Source organism: Schistocerca serialis, chromosome 6, assembly GCF_023864345.2.
Source record: "Schistocerca serialis cubense isolate TAMUIC-IGC-003099 chromosome 6, iqSchSeri2.2, whole genome shotgun sequence".
Classification (NCBI taxonomy): domain Eukaryota; kingdom Metazoa; phylum Arthropoda; class Insecta; order Orthoptera; family Acrididae; genus Schistocerca; species Schistocerca serialis.
The window spans coordinates 86825576-86848138 of NC_064643.1; the positions used below are offsets into that span (position 1 = coordinate 86825576).

Here is a 22563-nt window from a genome sequence, read left to right on the forward strand (position 1 = left end):
TTACTGGTGGTCTGTAATTGCAATGACTCAACATTTTTCGCTAATTCCTCTACTTGCAGTTCTTGTTGTGACGTCTGTCGTTTCACTTCAACAATATCAACATTTTGTACGTGATCAAGTCGGGATACAAGATTATTAATATCTGATTTGAATTCTTCACGTACCTGACTTTTCAACTGGCTGGTCATCTCTTCAAATTTACGATGTCATTCATCTCACCCCGAAACAGTGAGAGATTCTCGTTAATTTCGTTATGAAGCGATTTGAAATTCTTTGCATTACTGTTGTTAAATTCAGTGAGTTTATTGTCCTGTCTGTTGTTAAATTCAGTGAGTTTACTCAGTAATAATTGTAAAACATCATTACTGGGGGCAGGGAGGACAACGTTACTCTTCTCTGTTAAAGCAGAAGTAGTACCTGCATTTCCACTAACAGAAGGAAAGGTAAAATAACTCCGCTCCATCGGAGTGGCAACGAGACCAGAATTTCCACCGAAAGTGGGGAAAACAAATTACTCTGCACTTTTGAGGTGGAAGTAATACTGGAATTGCTCATAATGAATTCGGTTTGCGTCACTGTATTGTCATGTCCTAAGTTGCGTGTAGCACACATTTGTTCATCACGCATTGTTGGCAAATGATCGCCTACATTCCGATTCTCCGCAGTCCCGGATCTCAATATCCTCAAAAGAATTTTCTACTCTCTGTTCCGAATTTTCGGAAACTGCGTTTGAAACTGCTTCTACATTCATGTTCGGAAACGTATCTACGTTCGAGTTTGCAGTAGCAACTGCATTATTTTCCATTTTCTTTTGTGTGCTCGCGTCATCATTGTCACAATACGAACGAAAACATATCACTAAAATACACCGCTATCCTAAAAATACCACTATTCAATTAACTATTACACAATGCACCAGCAAATTCAAAATCAAAACTGCTGAGATAAAATTTTGTGTTAATACAAAGCAGTGCGCAAATGATCAAAATGCTGCGCCGCCACTAATGATTAGTGTTGCGTAAGCTTGCAGTTGGCAGTAGAAAGACGAAGCATATCTAACTACGACTCATCCATAAAAAATAAAAAAAAACGTATCCTGGCAGGCATGTCGACAGGTGAAAGTCGCGAGCTCTACCTTCTTATCTCGTGTTTTCTACTGAAAATCTCGTGCCTGTACTCTTGTTAACTTTACTATTACAGAGATCGCCTGAACTTTTTTATTTTTTAATTGGTCCTGTGCGCAACAAATAACTTACTTGGTCTTTCTGCTCCCACTGCTTGATGTGCTGCATTCCATTTTTTAACAAAAACGTAAAAAAACCATTATTCATGCTGAGTGCAATGCATCGCGGCTCCTGCTGTTGCTACGGCTGCTGCTGCTTACTACAACTGCATATAATTCAAGAGAAAGGGTTTGGTCAAATCTAAACTCGATAAATGATAATCCAAACGAGTGATTCGTTTTTTTCAAAAACTATATTCTGACAGCGAATCTTTCTCATTCAATTAACAAAACGCTGGAAGCTTTTGGAACAATCGCTTCGTATGTAAATCTGCCTCCAATGGCATTAAAGCAATATTGCAAATTAATCAAACTCTTGAGACAGACTGAAATACTTCTTAATTAAATACATAGTGAAACAATTCCCTGACAACTACAAAAGAAATCAGTGACAAAAATCAATACGTAACCTGTTCGATATTTTACACATAGCTGCACAACAGCAACGGTTTCACGTAATAAAATTATAAACAGCCGACCAGTTGCAATGGATAAAGAAATTCTTCACCTAGGTTTCGACAAATATAAATTTGTCTTCCTCGTCGGCTGTGAGCTCTGCAAGATCCTTGAGCTATTTTATATTAACGTGACAAACCCTAATTCTAGGGCTATATTTTATTTTTGACACATGGATCTATACCGACAATTGTAAAAACGGCGATGGTACATTAGTCCTTACTAATGTAAAATTGTTACCTTCTGATGAAGACAAATTTATATTTGTCGAAACCTAGGTAAACAATTTCTTTATCCATTGCAACTGGTCGGCTGTTTATAATTTTATAAATCTATTCGCCTAACAATGGTTTCCCTTCAGAATTTAACTCCTATCATTATCAAAATTACCGTCTTCTGCTACACACATACACTAACCCTTTCCTTTAAATTAATAAGCGCGCTGCAAATTATAAAAAATATCAATTCAATACCAAATTCTGTGTGGCTGCTGGTGGACACGGCAGTACGGCAACTCGACTTCGACCCCTCGGGCAACACACGTGCGCACCACAGCAGGCGGGCTCCCACACCGGCTTCCAAACTGCCACTAATTAGTCGGTGCACTGCTATGCGCGACAACAATGTCTTAGATTCCAGAGCTTGTGTATGCGCGTTGTAGCCAACCTTCAAATCCTAAGAGAGTATTGCCAACTCTCAATGCTGTATTCATTTGATGGGTAACTGTGGAGGATGTGAAGTTCTGACAAACATTTGTGAAATGAAAACATATAAAAAACGTAATAAATCAAGAAATAAAGTAGATAAAGATACATATCTTTCAGGGATACTAAGTGTAGTGCAATTCTATCATCAGTTACAATGTATATTGAAATCGCATTGTTCTTAAGACAGAGGCTCCCTGTAGTAGTAGTAGTAGTAGTAGTAGTAGTAGTAGCTTTATTCATCCATAGATCTCTTTTTACAAGGATATAGGACATGTCAAAGTATTTACAAATTTAGATTAATTAAAAAATATAATAATTCGTGTAGACATATATTTACAGACTTCTAATTAGAGACAATCATTAGATTTACTCCTGGTATACAATACTTTTTTTACAAATAACTTATTAAATAATGTAATGCCACATTCTTCACTCATATCTCACTAACAGTCACTGCACACACTATACACACATTGTTCCATAACACTTCACTTCACTCACTACACACACACACATACACACACACACACAAACACACACACACACACACACACACACACACACACACACACACACACTGGTGATCTCTGGGCCACTTTCTGTACCGCAACTTCCCGTTTGCTATCTCGAAAAGTTGAGTCAGCATCTCTCCATAATGAGTGAGATGTTGATCTCAGAAAGAGGAAGAGGTGTTAGTATTGAGCCATGCATAGCTTGGGGGTAAGTATTTCTAGAAAGGATAAAAAAGAAGGAAAAAAACATAAAGTGAAGGTGTTATGTGGTATGTTTCATATTTTATAATCATTATTATTATTATTTATTTTTATAACATTTTTTATCAAACCCCTACTCTGTTTTAGCTAAGTAATCCTTCAATGTATAAAATGTATTGCATAACAAGTATTTTTAGTTGCCTTTTTAAATAAGTGTATTTTTGCAATTTCTTTAATCTCTTTTGGTAATTTATTGCACAGTTTTATTCCTTGTAAGAAAATGCTGTTATGAGTTTTACGTTTATTTCTTCTTGGTAAATGTAAGTTGAGTATCTCTTGTTGAATGGCCAGGGACAGAGCTGTTTGTGCAGTAATTACCAGTGTTATTTTTGATGTGTGCAACTGACTGGAAAATGTATTCACATGGAGCAGTTAAAATCCCCAGTGTTCTGAACAGACCTTTACATTGAGCTCGACTAGTATTTTTGGTTATTATTCTTATGGATCTTTTCCGGAGTTTGAAAATTGTGTTCATATTTTGTGCATTTTTTCCCCAAAAAGGAATGTCTTAGCTAAGAATTGAGTGTATATATGAATAATATGAAAGTGTGAGAACAGTGTTTCCCTGTGAAATATTAACTTCTCTAGTTATAATGATATTGAAATATAGTTGTGTCATTGGATGCGCCTCATTGTTCTGAGATCGCAGATGTATTCAGATTTACTTGGATGCTTGATTGGGCATTATTAAAGATTCTTGAAGATCTATAGGAAGCCATCTTTCAGCTTTTCAGACACCCCGCCATTGAGATCTGTCTCCAGCACATGAACCATCCAAGTAACATCCGTTCAAATTTCCAGCTTTGGGATTTACCCATTTCTCGCGACACTGCTCGTCTTTTTACGTGGACTCACCCGTACTGCTCACGTAGCTGGACCTGGTGCAGCGCCCTGAGCTCTGGGTCGACAAACATTCAGTTGTGCAGCAATTTCACTTTCCCTCACGCAGCTTCCAGGCGGCCAAATCCCTCGCCTGTATATGTGTTACTTCACAAGCGACTGTTTTTGGAGTATCAAACCATCTACATGTTAAGGAGTTGATTCCTCCGTTTTCTTTATTAAGACAGATTGTTAACCATGTGTCTAAAGGCGTTTATTCCTTGGATGACAGGGAGGGACTTTCTTAAATTCAGAGGAAGACCTTCTTCATGGGTACACATCATGCAGTTACCTAGCTGTTAAGATAATCTTAAAATAACTTCGAAATATCGGCTACATTATTCAAGTAACAAAGATCGCTTTGTCCACTTGAAACACTACATTCTGACAGTGTTTCTGATTATTACAGTTTATTTTTAAAACTGTACAGCCAGTCCCAACTACTTGAATCAGGGTGCCTAGTTGCATCTTGCCTTCGACATTGTGCATGCTCGCTTTCTGTGTAGGCTGCCCTGCAGCTTACGGTTAGTTTAAAGCTGACAGACACATCTCTTCCACCCCAGGCTGGCTACATTGGAGGTAAAATGGGACATTATTCTAACAGTTGATTTCCTGTCACCATTTAAAATGCGATTCTTTTGCAGAATAGCTTCATAAATGATTAATTTAATATCCACAACGTTCCTTCTTTCCTAGATTAAAGGAGGGCCTCAGCTGCCATGTTTTTATTTAAAGGTACTCATCCTTCATCCATTTGAAAGTTAGAAATTTTAAATATCTTTTGAGAATGTTGGGAATTTCCTTTTATCATCTTTTAAACAGACCACTTGTATGGATTGACTGTAATCAGGCACAAATCTAATCTTTTTTATTTTCCATTACCTGCCATTGCCGAAATTTAGAATTGTTTTATACATTTGTATACAGATAAACACCTCATGAAACAAATATATGACTGCGGAACTGGTCATGTCATTGAATAAAAATTTTAAACAGTAGAACAGTCCTTCTAATTCAACATGGAATACCTCGACTATGGATGCCCTACAAATACAGTGTTATTTTTGAAAGTGCCAGGTGAGGAGTGAGATATCTGAGATGTCAGAATATTCTGATTCTGGTATCTTATTCAGTACTGCTTCTAAGAGGGTTGATGCTGTGTCTCATAGCGATTCAGTTAGTAGCTTTGTTAATCAGTAAGGAAATGTTGGAAGAAATGATGTTCACATGATAAATCAAGATACTGATCGTATTGTCATGAATTAGGGAGCAATGAAATCTGGGGTGGTTCACTCACCTCAGTCTACTAGTACCTGTGTTGTCTCAGTAGATGGTTCTGCAGCTTCTGAAATTTTTCCAGCTTGTACTGTTCAGGTTGAATTGCAGAATATTACTTCTGTTCCAAAATTTGCTATTCATCAAGACCTTTTCAATACATTGCGAACGACTATGAAGGAGGATAACAAAGAACATTATAAAAAGTTAGGGGTGGTTATTTGATCATAAGAGAACATGTTTATTGTTGAATGTACCAGGAGCAGAAGGTTCTTCTACAAGTTAAGTTTGTTACTAGATCATCTACTATTAGTCTGTTCCTACTTCATCCGACTGCTAGTGCTGAGAAGTGCCAAGCAATAGTAATGATTTAAAGGGTGTTACAGTTGTTATGGAGAATTTTGTTTCTGTATGTGACGACCATAAAGTACACATAAGTATGGAGTTAGTACCTAAAGCTGAAACCAAAGTAATCAGTAATACAGAAATACAGAAAACCGAGTGTTACTGTATATAAGGATGATCAGGAACATGACGATGGGAAGTACTCAGCGTTATAACTGAGGTTGTGCTTGCTGCAGGTTGAAATTAGTTGCTAGTACAAGCAGCAGAACAAGTGATGACTATAAAAACTTGAAACCAGGTTTGGTACATCATGTGAATGCTGCTGAAAATGAGCCTGTGGTAAGCGAAGATAAAGTCGGTGAAATATGCGGGGAAGTAGGTGAATTTCAAAGTACTGTAGGTAACGTTTTGGCAAACTGCAGGTGCATCTCTATTAGTGTAACGTCAACAGGTGTTGAATAAGTTTATTTCTGTTGTCAGATGATTGTGGAGATGTGGCCTAATTGACTGGTAATGAAAGTGCACAGAGCAGTGGAGTTTCAGTGCACAGTAAGTTTGATGAATTGCTGGTGAGCGATTTCCCTTGCATACGTGGTAATTCAGTTATGGGAGCCTTTCGTTAGGATGCTGCAGGATATAGCTGGGATAGGATTCAGTATAAAGATGGCACATAGTCACCCTTAGAATGGATCTCAGTGTGTAAGTGTTTTGTAGCACTGTAGTTTTGGTAAGAAGTGGTGAGCAGGGAGTTTCCAGGATCTTTTATTTGTTTATTAACAACAGATTTTCTCTTTATAAGTGCAAATAGGCAGTGAACATGAGGTTTTCTTCTTCTTAGTTAATAATTTTGTGATTAGCATCAGCTTTTTCTTATATCTTTCTTGTATTGTTCCTTTGGTTGCTAAAATTTTCCAGTCTGACTACGTGTTTGATGACAAAATTATCTGTTGGGTTTAGCACTTAGGAAATTAAACTGTACAGTAATTTTCAGATGATAGGCTTTCTTGTGATAGTTTTATTTCCCATGCATTTTGTATATTTCCTTGATATTAATGCTTTGTTCTCTGAGGGGGGCGCTGCAGTGTGCTCAATAGTATTCCTGTTGTCTCTGTGGTGAAATCTGGTGGAATGAATATGACTGCTATTCCATATGATGTCTGTGGTGTGACATTGCTACAGGTGTTTGTTTTTTGATGAATGTTTTGGGCAGGGAAGGATGATTTAATTATTGTGTTATGTAATGAGGTGATTAATGATGAGTAATTGTGCTTTCTGTCTACGAAATTTTGAGAAGTGTCCATAATAGGAAGTTCATTTTCTATGCACTGAGGTGTAGTCCACGTTGGATGTAGAATGGTGAAGTGGAATTGCCTTTATCACTGAACATACATTGGTTATTGTTTGTATGAGAATTGAGCTTGGTATGCCAGTGTGCTGTGTGATATACGTGTACTAAAGTGAATCAACAAGTAAGATATGTTTGAATACAACAAGGAGCCTTAGCTGAAGCAGTATTTACTTTACCTTCCAATTATTGTGCCGTTTCTTGTTCCAGTACCATTTTGTATCAGCATGAATGTGTCTCTTTATCTGTTACTATGATTGATAAGAAGGTGTTGTGAAGTGAGTTAGCTGTGAATAAATGTGTATCCAAGTGAGTATTTATAATGTACCCAAGAGTTGGGTTTACAAATGAATCAGGTACATAAATGAATATTTTCTGGTGTTTAAGTGGGGTCAAAGTACATATTGTGTGGTTTTGTAATATCAGGAAAGTAACATCTGTTGGGATCTGATAAAGTAGCATTCCCAGTAAGGGTTTTGTTTTGTCATGAATGATCATGACATGATGTCAACTGTCAGAAATATTTTCACATGTGCAGTGTCTTGAAAACTGAGTTGTAGGCCTAAAACTTTTTATGGAGAAGAAATTACATGTTCTGGTTAATTAAAATGGTTAATTTTGGCTATAGTGCTGTTTTGTGCTTAAACCTTTATAAACTTTTAAGTCAGTAATTCTATAAAATATCAAGCCTAAAAACGCTGAGCAGAGTGCCCAAGATGAAGGAAATCTCTGTCTCATGTAAACCGTAAGGAGAATTTGATTTCTGTGCACCTGTAAAAGAAGGGAAAAAATGCTGTATGAAATTTCAGGGTGAGGCCATTTTATGATGATTTATTAATGCATACTAGATGATTTTACTCCCACCAGCACAGTATATTGACTAAGGCAAGCATATGAGGACTACTGGGAGATGAGTACGATTAAATATTTAACCCCCTATCATATCATGTTTTGGTAAGTGATCAACATGATGATTTTCGAAGTCGATTAGGGCAAGAAAAGTGAAGTTACGTAAAACCCCAGAATTATATGTTTTCAGTGAGTGTAGTATATTTTCCTGTATTTTCAGTAATGGAATGGATTATGAGTGACTACACGATCGCTGGAAGTGTAGATCATTTTGAATATGTTGTGATGAGTGAGTGTAATTTGGCCATTGAGTGTGTCATACTGTGTGCATGAGTGTCTGGTTGTCCAGTGGTAATTATTCGTGTGTTTTAAAGCTGTGTGTTCTTATATAGCGATCGTAATCTAGTAATAATGATGTTTTCTTCCTAGCCGCTTGGTTTTATTAGTGTTGCACAGATTGCATGTCTATGATTTAATGTTTTGATCTTTTTGTAGTGAGCTGCTTCATTCACATAAATTGTGGTCCCTTTTTGTAGTCACGTTAATATTTCTTGCAGTGTGGTGTCTGACTGATTAGTAGTCATTACTTAATGATTATCTGACTTAGTTGTAGTGCACATGGCAATTTCTATTTCTCATTGTCTTATTATGTCCTCAGGGTACCGCAACAGTTTATTTTGTATGTTCAGATACTGATGGTGTATTTAGCAAACCGTTAGTTTTTGTGTATGTCACGTACTAGGTGTAGAAGTATGAAGCCGAAATTTGGTTGCAATAATTACACGTCTGTTGTTTGAAACTGATAAACAACATTTTATTCAAAATAATCTCCATTGCTACTTATAAGTTTTTCCCATCTCTCCGGGAGGCTAGGAATCCCACGCCAAAAAGCAGTTCTTCTTTTGAAGCGAACTATTCAGCGAGCCATTTTCGTACATTTTCATACGAATTGAAGCGTTGTTCAGCGAGAGCGTGTCCTATTGATGCAAACAGATGACAATCGGACGGAACCAGTTCTCGAGAATAAGCCGCATGCCCTAGTAATTCCCAACTAAACGCCTCGATCCTTTCACTGACGTTTTGCTGTGTGTGATGGGGCGTTATCATGGAGCAGTATGACTTTGTGTTGCCTTTTTTCATGTTGTGGTCGCTTTTCACGTAATTCTCGATTTGTAAATGCAAATTTACGTAATACAGGTAACACAGCTGATGTTAATTAAGCAAAAAGAAAGAATTATATACACTGATGGGAAAAAATCGCAACACCAAGAAGGAGTTGTGCGACATAAACGAATGTTGATAGGAGTGTTCCTAATGTCTATTCATATTTCGCGCCAGTTGCGTAAGAGTAGCCCTAGTAGCGCCACTATGAGGATGAAAACCAGGTTTGGTTTAAATACACGCTGTAATGGTTGTGAACTCGTTAGATACCTTTGGCATTAGCCCTGGAGAATTGGTGTTAGTCAAAAACGCCTTCAAGGCGACAGAGACGCCATTGTTAACAGCTCACTGAGTTTGAAAAAAATCGTGCAGTATGGCTACGAGACGTTGAATGTTCCTTCTGCGATACTGCAGAAAGACTAGGTAGGAATGTAGCAGCTACTGGGAGTGGTGGTCACGTTTATGTATGGTCGCAGGGAGACCGGGTCCGGGCGTTAGCGGGAGGGAAGACCTTCGAGTCCGGCGTGTGGCTCTGGCGCAACATGCTGCACCTGCTGCAGGAAAGCGAGCAGCGGTTGGCACCGCAGTGACACGACGAACTACTACAAACCGGTGACTTTAAGAACAGCTCCGAGCCAGACGCCCTGTAGCGTGCGTTCCATTGACCCCAAACCGCAGCCATTTCCGACTGCAATAGAGACAAGCGGGAGATCATTGGAAGGAAGGGTGGAGGTCTGTTGTGTCTTCTGATGAAAGCTGGTTCTGCCCCAGTGGCAGTGACGGCTACATGTCGATTAGAAGGAGGCCAGTTGACGGGGTCCTGTCAACCGGCGTGTGTACAATTTACAATGGACCTACACCTGTACGTATGGTACGACAGCAGGACTGCTTTCCTGGTTATCACATGCACCGTGACTGCAAATTGGTGCGTCAGTCTGGTGATTCGACCTACTGTGCTGCCATTCACGAGTAGCATTTCAGGGAGTGTTTTCCGACAGGATAACGCTCTCCCACATTAGGCTGTTGTAACCGAACGAGCTCCACACACTGTCGACATGTTTCTTCGGCCTGCTCAGTCACCAGATCTGCCACTAATCCAACAAAAAAAAATGGTTCAAATGGCTCTGAGCACTATGGGACTTAACATCTATGGTCATCAGTCCCCTAGAACTTAGAACTACTTAAACCTAACTAACCTAAGGACAGCACACAACAGCCAGCCATATCGAGGCAGAGAAATCTGATCCAACACATACGGGACATTATTGGACGACAACTCCAGTGTCATCCTCAGCCAGCATTGCATGTCCTTGTACATGGTGACCAAGTGCAACAGCCACGGAACTCCATCCCAACAAGCTGACACCCGTCACCTGTTCAACACAATGTATGCACGTTTGCATGCTTCCCTTTTTAACATGGTGGCGGTTACACCGGTTACTAATGTACCAGGATTTCACATTTGCAATGGCTTATCTTGCAGGTTACATTACCCTGTGGTCTTGCAAAATTAATCACTTAAATGTATTACCTAGACATATGCATTCGCGAAATTATTTTTTGTGTTGCATTTTTTTTTTTTTTTTTTTTTTTTTTTTTGTCAGTGTATACATAGACATCAGTGGATGGGGTATCTTTCTTATTTTTTGTGTTGCAATCTTTTTCTGCCAGTGTATACATAGACATCAGTGGATGTGGCATCGTTATAAATTTTTGACACACATTACAGTTACTGAATATGGGTACTGTTCATGACATGGCAAAAGACAGTGCGTCCATGAGGTTCATCGAAGTTGCTGATATGGAATGCACGAGAAGGTGACACAGCAGCCAGCTGTGGGATTCTCTTCAGTGTGGCGCTTATCTGCAGGTGCAAACTAATTCAGTGCAACAAAACGTGAAGGTTAAATCTACATGTTATGACGTGCATTCTCCTTACTGTAACCATACCACAGCACTTGTTACGAATCTAAATTTGAAGAGGAACTCTATCTATTGATATGTGTCATTATCTAAGGCAGTTGTCTTATTGAAACCCTGGAGGTACTTAGTAATGACACTGAAATGTCGATGAAAAAGGAGTGACAGGGAGACAGGTTCACGCTCGTTTCACGTTACTTACTGTCGACCACACATCCATATACGAGTATACTGACTTGAGACACACACAGAGCAACGTGCCCACTAAGACTGCACCAAGTCCCACGAAGGCAGCGACGTCTAGCAGCAGGTACTGGTACCAGGCCAGGTCCAGCGCGGCGGACCTCAGGTGCGGCGCCCCCTGGTGCCTGATGACGTACTCCACCCAGTACACCGCCTCCTCCAGCGGCGGCCGGGGGCGGTCACGGAACAGCTGTGATAACTGCTTGGCGCGCTCGCGGTACCTGCGCGGGCATCACTTAGTGAGCTGAAGTTGTCATTCACGTTGCATATACTTGTGGGAACACTCTCACCAGACAGGCTTGTAACACTGCTCACAACCCAAAAATGTTTGGTGGGGAGGATGAACCAACTTATTTAGTACGTACAAGTCCTGACATTGCCGGTATGGGACAATTTATATCTTCCTAATGGTCAAATGTGAGTTCCTAAAGGACCAAACTACTGAAGTCATTGGTCCCTATCATTTATATAGTTCTATTTATACGATGATGTTTATTTTCCTTATAATCAAAAATGATTTTTTGAAACCACATTTCATTCATGAGCGTTACATCTTATTATTAAGCATGTCATCCAGTGGGACAGTACTATAACTGCAACTGAATACCAGAAGGAACCCCCGCCCCCCTCCAACCCCCGTGAACCATGGACCTTGCCGTTGGTAGGGAGGCTTGCGTGCCTCAGCGATACAGATAGCCGCACCGTAGGTGCAACCACAACGGAGGGGTATCTGTTGAGAGGCCAGACAAACGCGTGGTTCCTGAAGAGGGGCAGCAGCCTTTTCAGTAGTTGCAGGGGCAACAGTCTGGATGATTGACTGATCTGGCCTTGTAACACTAACCAAAACGGCCTTGCTGTGCTGGTACTGCGAACGGCTGAAAGCAACGGGAAACTACGACCGTAATTTTTCCCGAGGGCATGCAGCTTTACTGTATGGCTAAATGATGATGGCGTCCTTTTGGGTAAAATATTCCGGAGGTAAAATAGTCCCCCCTTCGGACATCAGGGCGGGGACTACTCAGGAGGACGTCGTCATCAGTAGAAAGAAAACTGGCGTTCTACGGATCGGAGCGTGGAATGTCAGATCCCTTAACCGGGCAGGTTGGTTAGAAAATTTAAAAAGGGAAATGGATAGGTTAAAGTTAGATATAGTGGGAATTAGTGAAGTTTGGTGGCAGGAGGAACAAGACCTTCGGTCAGGCGAATACAGGATTATAAATACAAAATCAAATAGGCGTAATGCAGGAGTAGGTTTAATAATGAATTAAAAAAAGGAGTGCGGGTAAGCTACTACGAGCAGCACAGTGAACGCATTATTGTGGCCAAGATAGACACGAAGCCGACGCCTACTACAGTAGTACAAGTTTATATGCCAACTAGCTCTTCAGATGATGAAGAAATTGAAGAAATGTATGATGAAATCAAAGAAATTATTCAGATAGTGAAGGGGGACGAAAATTTAATAGTCATGGGTGACTGGAATTCGATAGTAGGAAAAGGGAGAGAAGGAAACATAGTAGGTGAATATGGACTGGGGCTAAGAAATGAAAGAGGAAGCCGCCTGGTAGAATTTTGCACAGAGCACAACTTAATCATAGCTAACACTTGGTTCAAGAATCATAAAAGAAGGCTGTATACATGGAAGAAGCCTGAAGATACTGACAGGTTTCAGATAGATTATATAATGGTAAGACAGAGATTTAGGAACCAGGTTTTAAATTGTAGGACATTTCCAGGGGCAGATGTGGACTCTGACCACAATCTATTGGTTATGAACTGTAGACTAAAACTGAAGAAACTGCAAAAAGGTAGGAATTTAAGGAGATGGGACCTGGATAAACTTAAAGAACCAGAGGTTGTACAGAGTTTCAGGGAGAGCATAAGGGAACAATTGACAAGAAGGGGGGAAAGAAATACAGTAGAAGAAGAATGGGTAGCTTTGAGGGACGAAGTAGTGAAGGCAGCAGAGGATCAAGTACGTAAAAAGACGAGGGCTATTAGAAATCCTTGGGTAACAGAAGAAATATTGAATTTAATTGATGAAAGGAGAAAATATAAAAATGCAGTAAATGAAGCAGGCAAAAACGAATACAAACGTCTCAAAAATGAGATCGACAGTAACTGCAAAATGGCTAAGCAGGGATGGCTAGAGGACAAATGTAAGGGTATAGAGGCTTATCTCATTAGGGGTAAGATAGATACTGCCTACAGGAAAATTAAAGAGACCTTTGGAGAAAAAAGAACCACTTGCATGAATATCAAGAGCTCAGATGGAAACCCAGGTCTAAGCAAAGAAGGGGAAGCAGAAAGGTGGAAGGAGTATATAGAGGGTCTATACAATGGCGATGTACTTGAGGACAATATCATGGAAATAGGAGAGGATGTAGATGAAGATGAAATGGGAGATATGATACTGCGTGAAGAGTTTGACAGAGCACTGAAAGACCTGAGTCGAAACAAATCCCGGGAGTAGACAACATTCCATTAGAACTACTGACAGCCTTGGGAGAGCCAGTCCTGACAAAACTCTACCATCTGGTGAGCAAGATGTATGAGACAGGCGAAATACCCTTAGACTTCAAGAAGAATATAATAATTCCAATCCCAAAGAAAGCAGGTGTTGACAGATGTGAAAATTACCGAACAAGCGGTTTAATAAGTCACGGCTGCAAAATACTAACGCGAATTCTTTACAGACGAATGGAAAAACTAGTATAAGCCGACCTCGGGGAAGATCAGTTTGGATTCCGTGGAAATATTGGAACACGTGAGGCAATACTGACCCTACGACTTATCTTAGAAGCTAGATTAAGGAAAGGCAAACCTACGTTTCTAACATTTGTAGACTTAGAGAAAGCTTTTGACAATGTTGACTGGAATACTCTCTTTCAAATTCTGAAGGTGGCAGGGGTAAAATACAGGGAGCGAAAGGCTATTTACAATTTGTACAGAAACCAGATGGCAGTTATAAGAGTCGAGGGACATGAAAGGGAAGCTGTGGTTGGGAAAGGAGTGAGACAGGGTTGTAGCCTTTCCCCGATGTTATTCAATCTTTATGTTGAGCAAGCAGTGAAGGAAACAAAAGAAAAATTCGGAGTAGGTGTTAAAATCCATGGAGAAGAAATAAAAACTTTGACGTTTGCCAATGACATTGTAATTCTGTCAGAGACAGCAAAGTTGTTGGAAGAGCAGTTGAACGGAATGGAAAGTGTCTTGAAGGGAGGATATAAGATGAATATAAACAAAAGCAAAACGAGGATAATGGAATGTTGTCGAATGAAGTCGGGTGATGCTGACGGAATTAGATTAGGAAGTGAAACACTTAAAGTAGTAAAGGAGTTTTGCTATTTAGAGAGTAAAATAACCGATGATGGTCGAAGTAGAGAGGATATAAAATGTAGACTGGCAATGGCAAGGAAAGCGTTTCTGAAGAAGAGAAATTTGTTAACATCGAGTATAGATTTAAGTGTCAGGAAGTCGTTTCTGAAAGTATTTGTATGGAGTGTAGCCATGTATGGAAGTGAAACATGGACGATAAATAGTTTGGACAAGAAGAGAATAGAAGCTTTCGAAATGTGATGCTACAGACGAATGCTGAAGTTTAGGTGTGTGGATCACATAACTAATGAGGAGGTACTGAAGAGGACTGGGGAGAAGAGAAGTTTGTGGCACAATTTGACTAGAAGAAGGGATCGGTTGGTAGGACATGTTCTGGGGCATCAACGGATCACCAATTTAGTATTGGAGGGTAGCGTGGAGGGTAAAAATCGTAGAGGGAGACCAAGAGATGAATACACTAAGCAGATTCAGAAGGATGTAGGCTGCAGTAGGTACTGGGAGATGAAGAAGCTTGCACAGGATAGAGTAGCATGGAGAGCTGCATCAAACCAGTCTCAGAACTGAAGACAACAACAACAACCAGAAGGAAGTGCTTCCAATCAATACCAGTTCTTAATGATACCAAGACAAAATTGTTCAAATGGTTCTGAGCACTATGGGACTTAACTTCTGAGGTCATCAGTCCCCTAGAACTTAGAACTATTTAAACCTAACTAACCTAAGGACTCCACACACATCCATGGCTGAGGCAGGATTCAAACTTGCAACCGTAGCAGTCGCGCGGTTCCAGACTAAAGCGCCTAGAACCGCTCGACCAGCCTGGCTGGCGATACCAATACATAATACTACTAGTTCACATGTAATGAAATCTGTAAGTAGGGGGACAAATGGGGCACCAGTGCATTAAGTTAGTGTAGGTTGCCGAAATCAGGGGCAGGAAAGCACTCGGAGGCAAACCTATTGTTCTCCTTTGATTGACAAGTACTTAACCAGTTGTTCTCCTTTAACTGATAGGTACTTAAACAATTGTTCTGCTTAAAGGATTCTTCCTTTTGAATGACGAGTACTTAACGTATTCTGCTAAAAGGATCCTTCCTTTTGATTGACAGGCACTTAACCTATTGTCCCCCACCCCCTCCCCCTCGCCTGACCATCTCCCCCCTCACTGCTACAGGTACACTGTGCTGTGTCAAAACGCATGGGGTACGTTCGCCCTTACTGGTGCTGAGTGATCTGCATGATAAATCAATGATAACACCTGGTGGTCACGATATACATGCGTGATCTGGTGAAACCAAAATCAAATTGTGTTGTAGATGATATGAGAGCATCTGCGGAATAGCAGGTGGCGAGCATGCGCGGCTGCAGCGATACTCCATATCGCCCTCGCTGCGTCCAGATGCCGCCTGAGCGACGCGCAGCAGCCGGCCGCTATTGCGAAGAATCGACAGCATCGATGATTACTACATTAATTGTTAAAAGTTGGCGTGGCGTTGCGTGTTTGTTCGTTTTAAATGGTTCCTATTGTACAACGAAAAGGGTTAGTTAGTTCCTGGATAGACCTCTCACCGACCAAGTGGTGGTAGCGGTGTATTTCAGGTCAGATCTTATGGCGCTTCACTGCATGGTGTAGTGAGGCTACTCAGTGGACACCTATGTCTTGGGAGAGTGCTCGGAATTTTGTTGATTATAGTTGTGGGAAGAGTTTCGTTCGTAAAATTTCCTGGGATGAGTCCCGCGTGTGCCTCATTTAATTGAAAGATTGACTTGTTAGGTGCTGAGTTTTGTGGAATCGGTGTGACCGATATCCCGTCTGCATTGTATGTTGAGTGGTCGCGACGCGCCCAGAGATAATTGGGTTGCTTGTCGTTTTTATTGACGTGGTTTGGGTATTGTGCATTTGTGTATGGAGAAGGGAAAGCCCCGAACATGTGTTGGTAGTTGTATTTTCAAGACCACTAGCTTGCAGCAGACAGCGAATTGCCTCATAGAACGACAAACTGTTTCGCTATACGGTGATGGTGTGCACGTATCACTGAGTAGACAAGCGATAGTAAATTGAAGGAACCATTTAACGAGCTACATGTAGCTAAACCAAAACTTGATTCATCAAGGTGACGAGTGGCCGTTTCAAATGTGAAGGAACTCAGCGGGTCGCGTGTGGTCAACGCCTGAAGAGGTCAAGATTTGCTTTTAAATTGTAACTTGAGGTTAGTTGAAAAGTGGCGGTGACATTTAGGATTTTTGTTTGATTTTTTTTATTACTTGTTTCCGTATTGCGGGGAATGATAATATATTTGCTGGCACTCGTTCGCTGGTGATAACCAATGTGTATTGAGATACCTAGAAGGAAAATAAATCTAATTTTATTGGGGTTAAAGGAAACCTTCCAGTCTATTAAATTGGTATCTAGTGTGAATATATCTATAGAATTTCGGAAGTATAAACGAGTGTAATTCAGAGATATTGATACAGTGGAGTCGATATCACGTATAATGCGGTGTTTTTAAATGTGCGTGGTAAAAGGTTCTTGAAAGAATGAAATTATAAATAATCCACTGAAAGTAGATCTTCTCAATATTAAAGAAAAGATTTCAATTAAGGGAAAAAGTTTTCTAAATGATGAATAAGTGTAATTGAAGTAATTGAATTATTTACGGAAAGGACAAAGATTTTGCTAGTAACAAAGATTCGCTATTCTGTGACGCATGCGAAGTCTCATCACTTACATATTATCCCTGCGTCGAGTTGGAAAAATATTTAAGGGAGTATTAAAAATGTCTTAATTCCAAACAGTAGTGATGCAAGTGTCCATAAACAGAATAATCATTTCAAGACGGTAGACACATTGATATTTTTGTACAAGTAATAAAATAGTCCCGAGTTTATGTCAGAGAGTACGTACTGCGTTGTGAAAAGCTCGTTGCGAAAGATAATTGCTAGTTGGATGTCGCATTTATCATCACGCAAGATAATCAGGTACTGAAATTAATTTGTTGCTCTGACGAGATTAGTATTGTAGACAACGAGAGTGGTTCATTAAATAGGCCCATTTATTCACTACTGCTTAACTTCAGTAATCATTGATGTGTGAATATTGTTAAGTGATTATTGGTAGTTCTATCGTGGCTTGGTACGATTTCGGCGTCGTGTCTAGGCAGGTTGTTGTTCCCATTATTTGACAGACAGGCTGTTTGCATGGTCAGCGGTTGAGGCGGCTGCAATATTAATTGTACTAAGGCTGATTTAGTTTCCGATTAGTTCATTGCCAGTGTGATTGCGGCTCGGGCTAGATTCTTGTCGTCATCAGAGGCTCTTCTCCAACTGGAATCTTCTGCAATTAGATAGCGTTCTGTAGTCTTAACATCTATTTAAAAATAAGAAACTGTACGTAATTAAAGATGTGGTGATCGACTGGTGGCCTAAGTGCTTTGCGCAACAGGATACTCTGCAGTAATGGAATAGAGACGTTGGTACAGTACGATCCCTTGTCGTCGCCAATCGATCTTGGGTACTGCCAGTCACGGACCAGTACAACACTTTCAGGTCTGAGTTACTGGAAAAGGCCCCCCTCTCACTCTTATCAATTTGATTGACTACTTAATCAAATTGGTCAATTAATTAACCTCTCCCCCTCTGGTAAACCCCCCTCCAACACACCCTCCTGGAAATTGGCGGGAAAATATTCAGTTGATCGGTCATTTTGAGGGAAATAGATTGCTGTGTGTGGAATATTGTTTATTTCAACAATTTAGAGGATTTAGGGCAGTTTAAGGAATGTATGGAAATTGACAGAGAGGAACGATGTTATAACAGCAAGTTGAAGGGTACATTGTTTATTTATAAAAAAAATTCACTTTGTGAGGATTGAATTTCTCTTGGTCATCATTTTCTCCTCTTTGGAAACACGTAGGTCTTTGAAAATGCAGTTACATGGGGCAAACAAGATGCATAACCTAATGTTTGGCACTGTACTGTGGGTGTGTTAACATAATGTTTGAAGCTTTGTCAGCACTTAGCCTACTGATCTGTTAAGTTGTTTTCCATGTCACTGCCATTTCATTAAACTATTGTGCCGACTTTGATGCTAAATTAAAATCAGTTATGTCCTCCCACCATTTTCTGGTACACTTTTTTAATTTCACATGCTTTTGAACTCCATTTCTGCGTATTCTTCTTTGTCACCCACCCCCTTAAACTATTGTACTGCGTTTTACATAAAAATTAGCGTAGTGTTCTGTACTTAGCCTGTTGTTCTGCTCCATGTGACCCACTCACTCACATCTTCACCTTAAGTATTGTACCGTTAATATAAAAAAATTATGCAAATTAATTAAATCGCTACTGTTCACATGTATGGGGTACTTTTTTTTTAATTCACGTCATCCTATAGGTCAGTCAGAGCGATGGAATATAGTTAGTAAGAAAAAGGGTCCAATGCGCAGATGCGCCGCCTGCCGCTCCCTGTCCATTGGGCCACACAGCACACTACCACAGACACAGGTCGGGATGCACCAGTATCTCCCGCAAAGCTACGACACGACTGGCAGCTGCCAAGCCACCCACAGGTGCCTGTTCGGGTCCTGCAACCATGAGGCGGCGACATCAAAAATGGTTCAAATGGTTCTGAGCACTCTGGGACATTTGAGATCATCAATCGCCTAGACTTAGAACTACTTAAACCTAACTAACCTAAGGACATCACGCACATCCATGCCTGAGACAGGATTCGAAGCTGCGACTGTAACAGCAGCACGGTTCCGGACTGAAGAGCCTAGAACCGCTCGGCCACACTGGCCGGCGTGGCAACATCCCTTTCATACTTGACACCTGAGAGATTCCTGTTGAAATACATGTTCACCTAGGCGCTGTTGCTGACGCGACCAGACGGGAGCGAAGACCTATTTGCAGAGCGAAATCAGTTCTCAGAATAGCACAGGCTGCTTTCTCTCTTCCTCGTGATCCTAACAGAACAGCCCGTTCTTCACTGAATTTACCTGTCAAACTGCTGCTGCTGTTGGTATGGGAGCACAGTCCGCCATAATTTTCTGCAGACGAGACTTTCGGCGGCGAAATTATTTTGCATAGATGGCTAAATTGCACTGACAGTAAAAACCCCACAAAAAATGTCTATAGATCATCAAATACATACAAGACTCACAAGAGTATTGGGAGCCAGGAACATATTTACCAGTGTATCTACAATTAAATATTACAACTGCTGCTGCAGTCTGACACTAATCGATGTAGAGGTAATGTCTACTCCTGATCGCTGTGGTTCTGGATCGAATCTCAGTATCTATAGCACACATAATTTTCCACATAAAAAATCTCTCTCATACCCTCACGGTTATCAATGTGCCGAATCTATACATCCCTCACAATAGGACACACACTCACCTTCTCTGGTCATACCACAAGTCACATTAATTTTGCAGTGCAATAAATATTCATTTTACACAAACAGTGCAGTTATCTTTCATATCTGTACAGCGCCCAAAACAAATTTAGTATGCCTACGCTCACACCAGCTATGTGTCTCGATTCTCCTCAGTCCTACGAAATTTTCTGACAAAGTCTTCGAATCAGCGCTTCTGGAAGGTGCTGTATCCTGCCCAGATGCTTTCAAACACGTATTGTGAAGGACAGGTGTCTGGCACTATGTGTGATAATGAATACTGCATCCACAAATGTAATGCCCGGAAAGACATCACTGACGTAGGTTTGTGCACTGTAATCAACATCGCTATCGATAGAAGAACAAGGAAAGTGCGTGAGTATACTTAGGGGTGCTGATGAGGGACGTATTGTTACAGCTGTATTGCCCATTTGTTTGTACACTATTTTAGGTCCAGTTGAACACTAGTATTGCTATATTGTCACAATTCACCATGTCCAATCGATCCTTCCATTACGATTAGATACACGCAGTCTTTTTTGTTTTTATGTGAATAGTAGTTTGATTACTTTCCACAAATGTATGTTGGAAACTAAGCCACGGTACCTTAACGTTCAAACAGCAGCATAACATTTCTGACTATAAATAATAGGTATACAAAAAAAATATTATACGTCCAAACTTGCACTAGCTGGGTGTCGCTTTTGCACTGCATAAAGGTCTCCTGCCATTACGTACTTGTCGATGAATAAAGGATGTAATTGCTATTTAAAAAGCGTTAGAGTCCTTTCTGTTTATCGATTTCACCACTTCCACGAAACCTTGTAGTTTTTTCGATACTTGTAATTCCAGCCAACACAAAGTGACGTCTTTTATATTTACTCAGACAGCCAAGTCGAGGTTTCTGTCAGCGCGATCCACGCATAGCGTAGCATTCCACCACACACAATTTTCACCTGACTAAGAAATCACTGTGAGTACAAAATATACTAGAGTACATTCATTCGGAGTTAATTTTCACTGTCGGAGGAGGTGGGTGAAGAAACCGTAAAACTGTTGTAGTCCAAACGAATTTTTAAGTTCATGTTGCTAAGCACCTTACTTGTTTAACACTGGAGCAGGAGGAGGACCACCGCGAAAGAGATCTGTTGTTTCAACTGGCGAAATTGTGTTTGTTACGAAAACCGAAAGAGCCTGCTAGATCGTCATACAAAGATTTTGTTTGTTACATGAGTGAGAAACGGTGACTTAGTGATACAGTCCTGTTTACATTCTATAACATGTGTGTGGGAGCCGAATTTTCAAGAAGGAATATCGTGTTATGTAGAAACCTCGTATAGGCCTGAATGCGAAGAATGCTTTATTAGAAGCGTGCAATAGACTTTTCTTTGCCTCTTTCAGCGCACTAGCTTTATGTGACTGAATAATCACTATGATTCCAATGTCATTCAAGTATTCAACCTCAAATGTGTCCTTGATGTCTGTGAACAAGGTAATGCTGTAGTTATGATGAACGTTAGTGAGTTTAGTGTACAAAGTATGATCATGCTTTAGTTAACGCTATTAAAGCGGGACTGTGACAGCGCGACTCTGCTTGTTCAATAACATTAGAAAAAATATTCTATACTTCTTACTTCCTTCATGGAAATGGAAATGAGCGTTTGCCGTCATTGGCCGGGAGGCCCCTTACGGGGCAGGTCCGGCTGCCTTGGTGCAGGTCCTATTACATTCGACGCCACACTGGGCGACCTGCGCATCGGATGGGGATGAAATGAAGATGAAGACAACACAACACCCAGTACCTGAACGGAGAAAATCCCCGACCCAGCCGGGAATCGAACCCGGGCCCCTAGCACTGCAATCCGTCACACTGGCCACTCAGCTATCGCGGCGGACACTTCCTTAATGTGTTACTACAATTAACCTTGAGAACTATGGATTCAAGGGAAAAGGGAATGCTACTGATTACAGCGAGTTTGAGCTGGTGAAATCAAGAAATGCGTGTAATGTGCTCTTGGATATTTATATGAAACTGATAAAGAGTCTTCACCACGTGAACGCTTTTGATTATTACATGTTTCCTACACAACTGGTACCATTACTAAGTAATACATATTTTACTTGTCACCTGACATCAAGCACAGTGTCAACTGTGCGTGCTCGGTACTTCTCTGCTGGTTCTTGATTTTTGTTACACTTTTAGGCTGGTTTTATTTAAAGAAGACCGATCTGAAAGTAAGGTCCAAAAACTTTTTACCGAGAACCAGAGAGTCAAATGCAGGAATAACCCAACATCAACATTTTGGCCAAGTTTAAAAAATTCTGTAAATGTACAAAGTTGATCAAGAACTACCAAAAAAGAAATTTCCATGGTATCGATGTGCCCATTGGCCCCAAAACTACGTGCACAAATTAACCCTCACAATACCAAGGGAGGAGGGGTACTTTATGTCCATATTTTGAAAATAATATCATCTAGTTATGTGCTTTATATTGTAAAATTTTGAAAACATATTTATTGTTTTTGATGATTTCTTATAGTGCTTTCCATAATTCTTCTGAATCCTTCAGTTCAACGTCCGAAAGAACAG

General features: G+C 40.4%; 1 protein-coding gene across 1 annotated transcript in view; it reads right to left on the minus strand.

The window, feature by feature from the left end:
- Positions 1–10671: 10671 nt before the first annotated feature.
- Positions 10672–22563, minus strand: part of LOC126484382 (UDP-glucosyltransferase 2-like) — a 114319-nt gene continuing 102427 nt past the window's right edge. Inside the window, exon 7 of the mRNA XM_050107870.1 lies at positions 10672–11456. Coding sequence (XP_049963827.1) covers positions 11171–11456 — 286 coding nt within the window. The 3' untranslated portion in view covers positions 10672–11170. The remainder of the gene's footprint in view (positions 11457–22563) is intronic.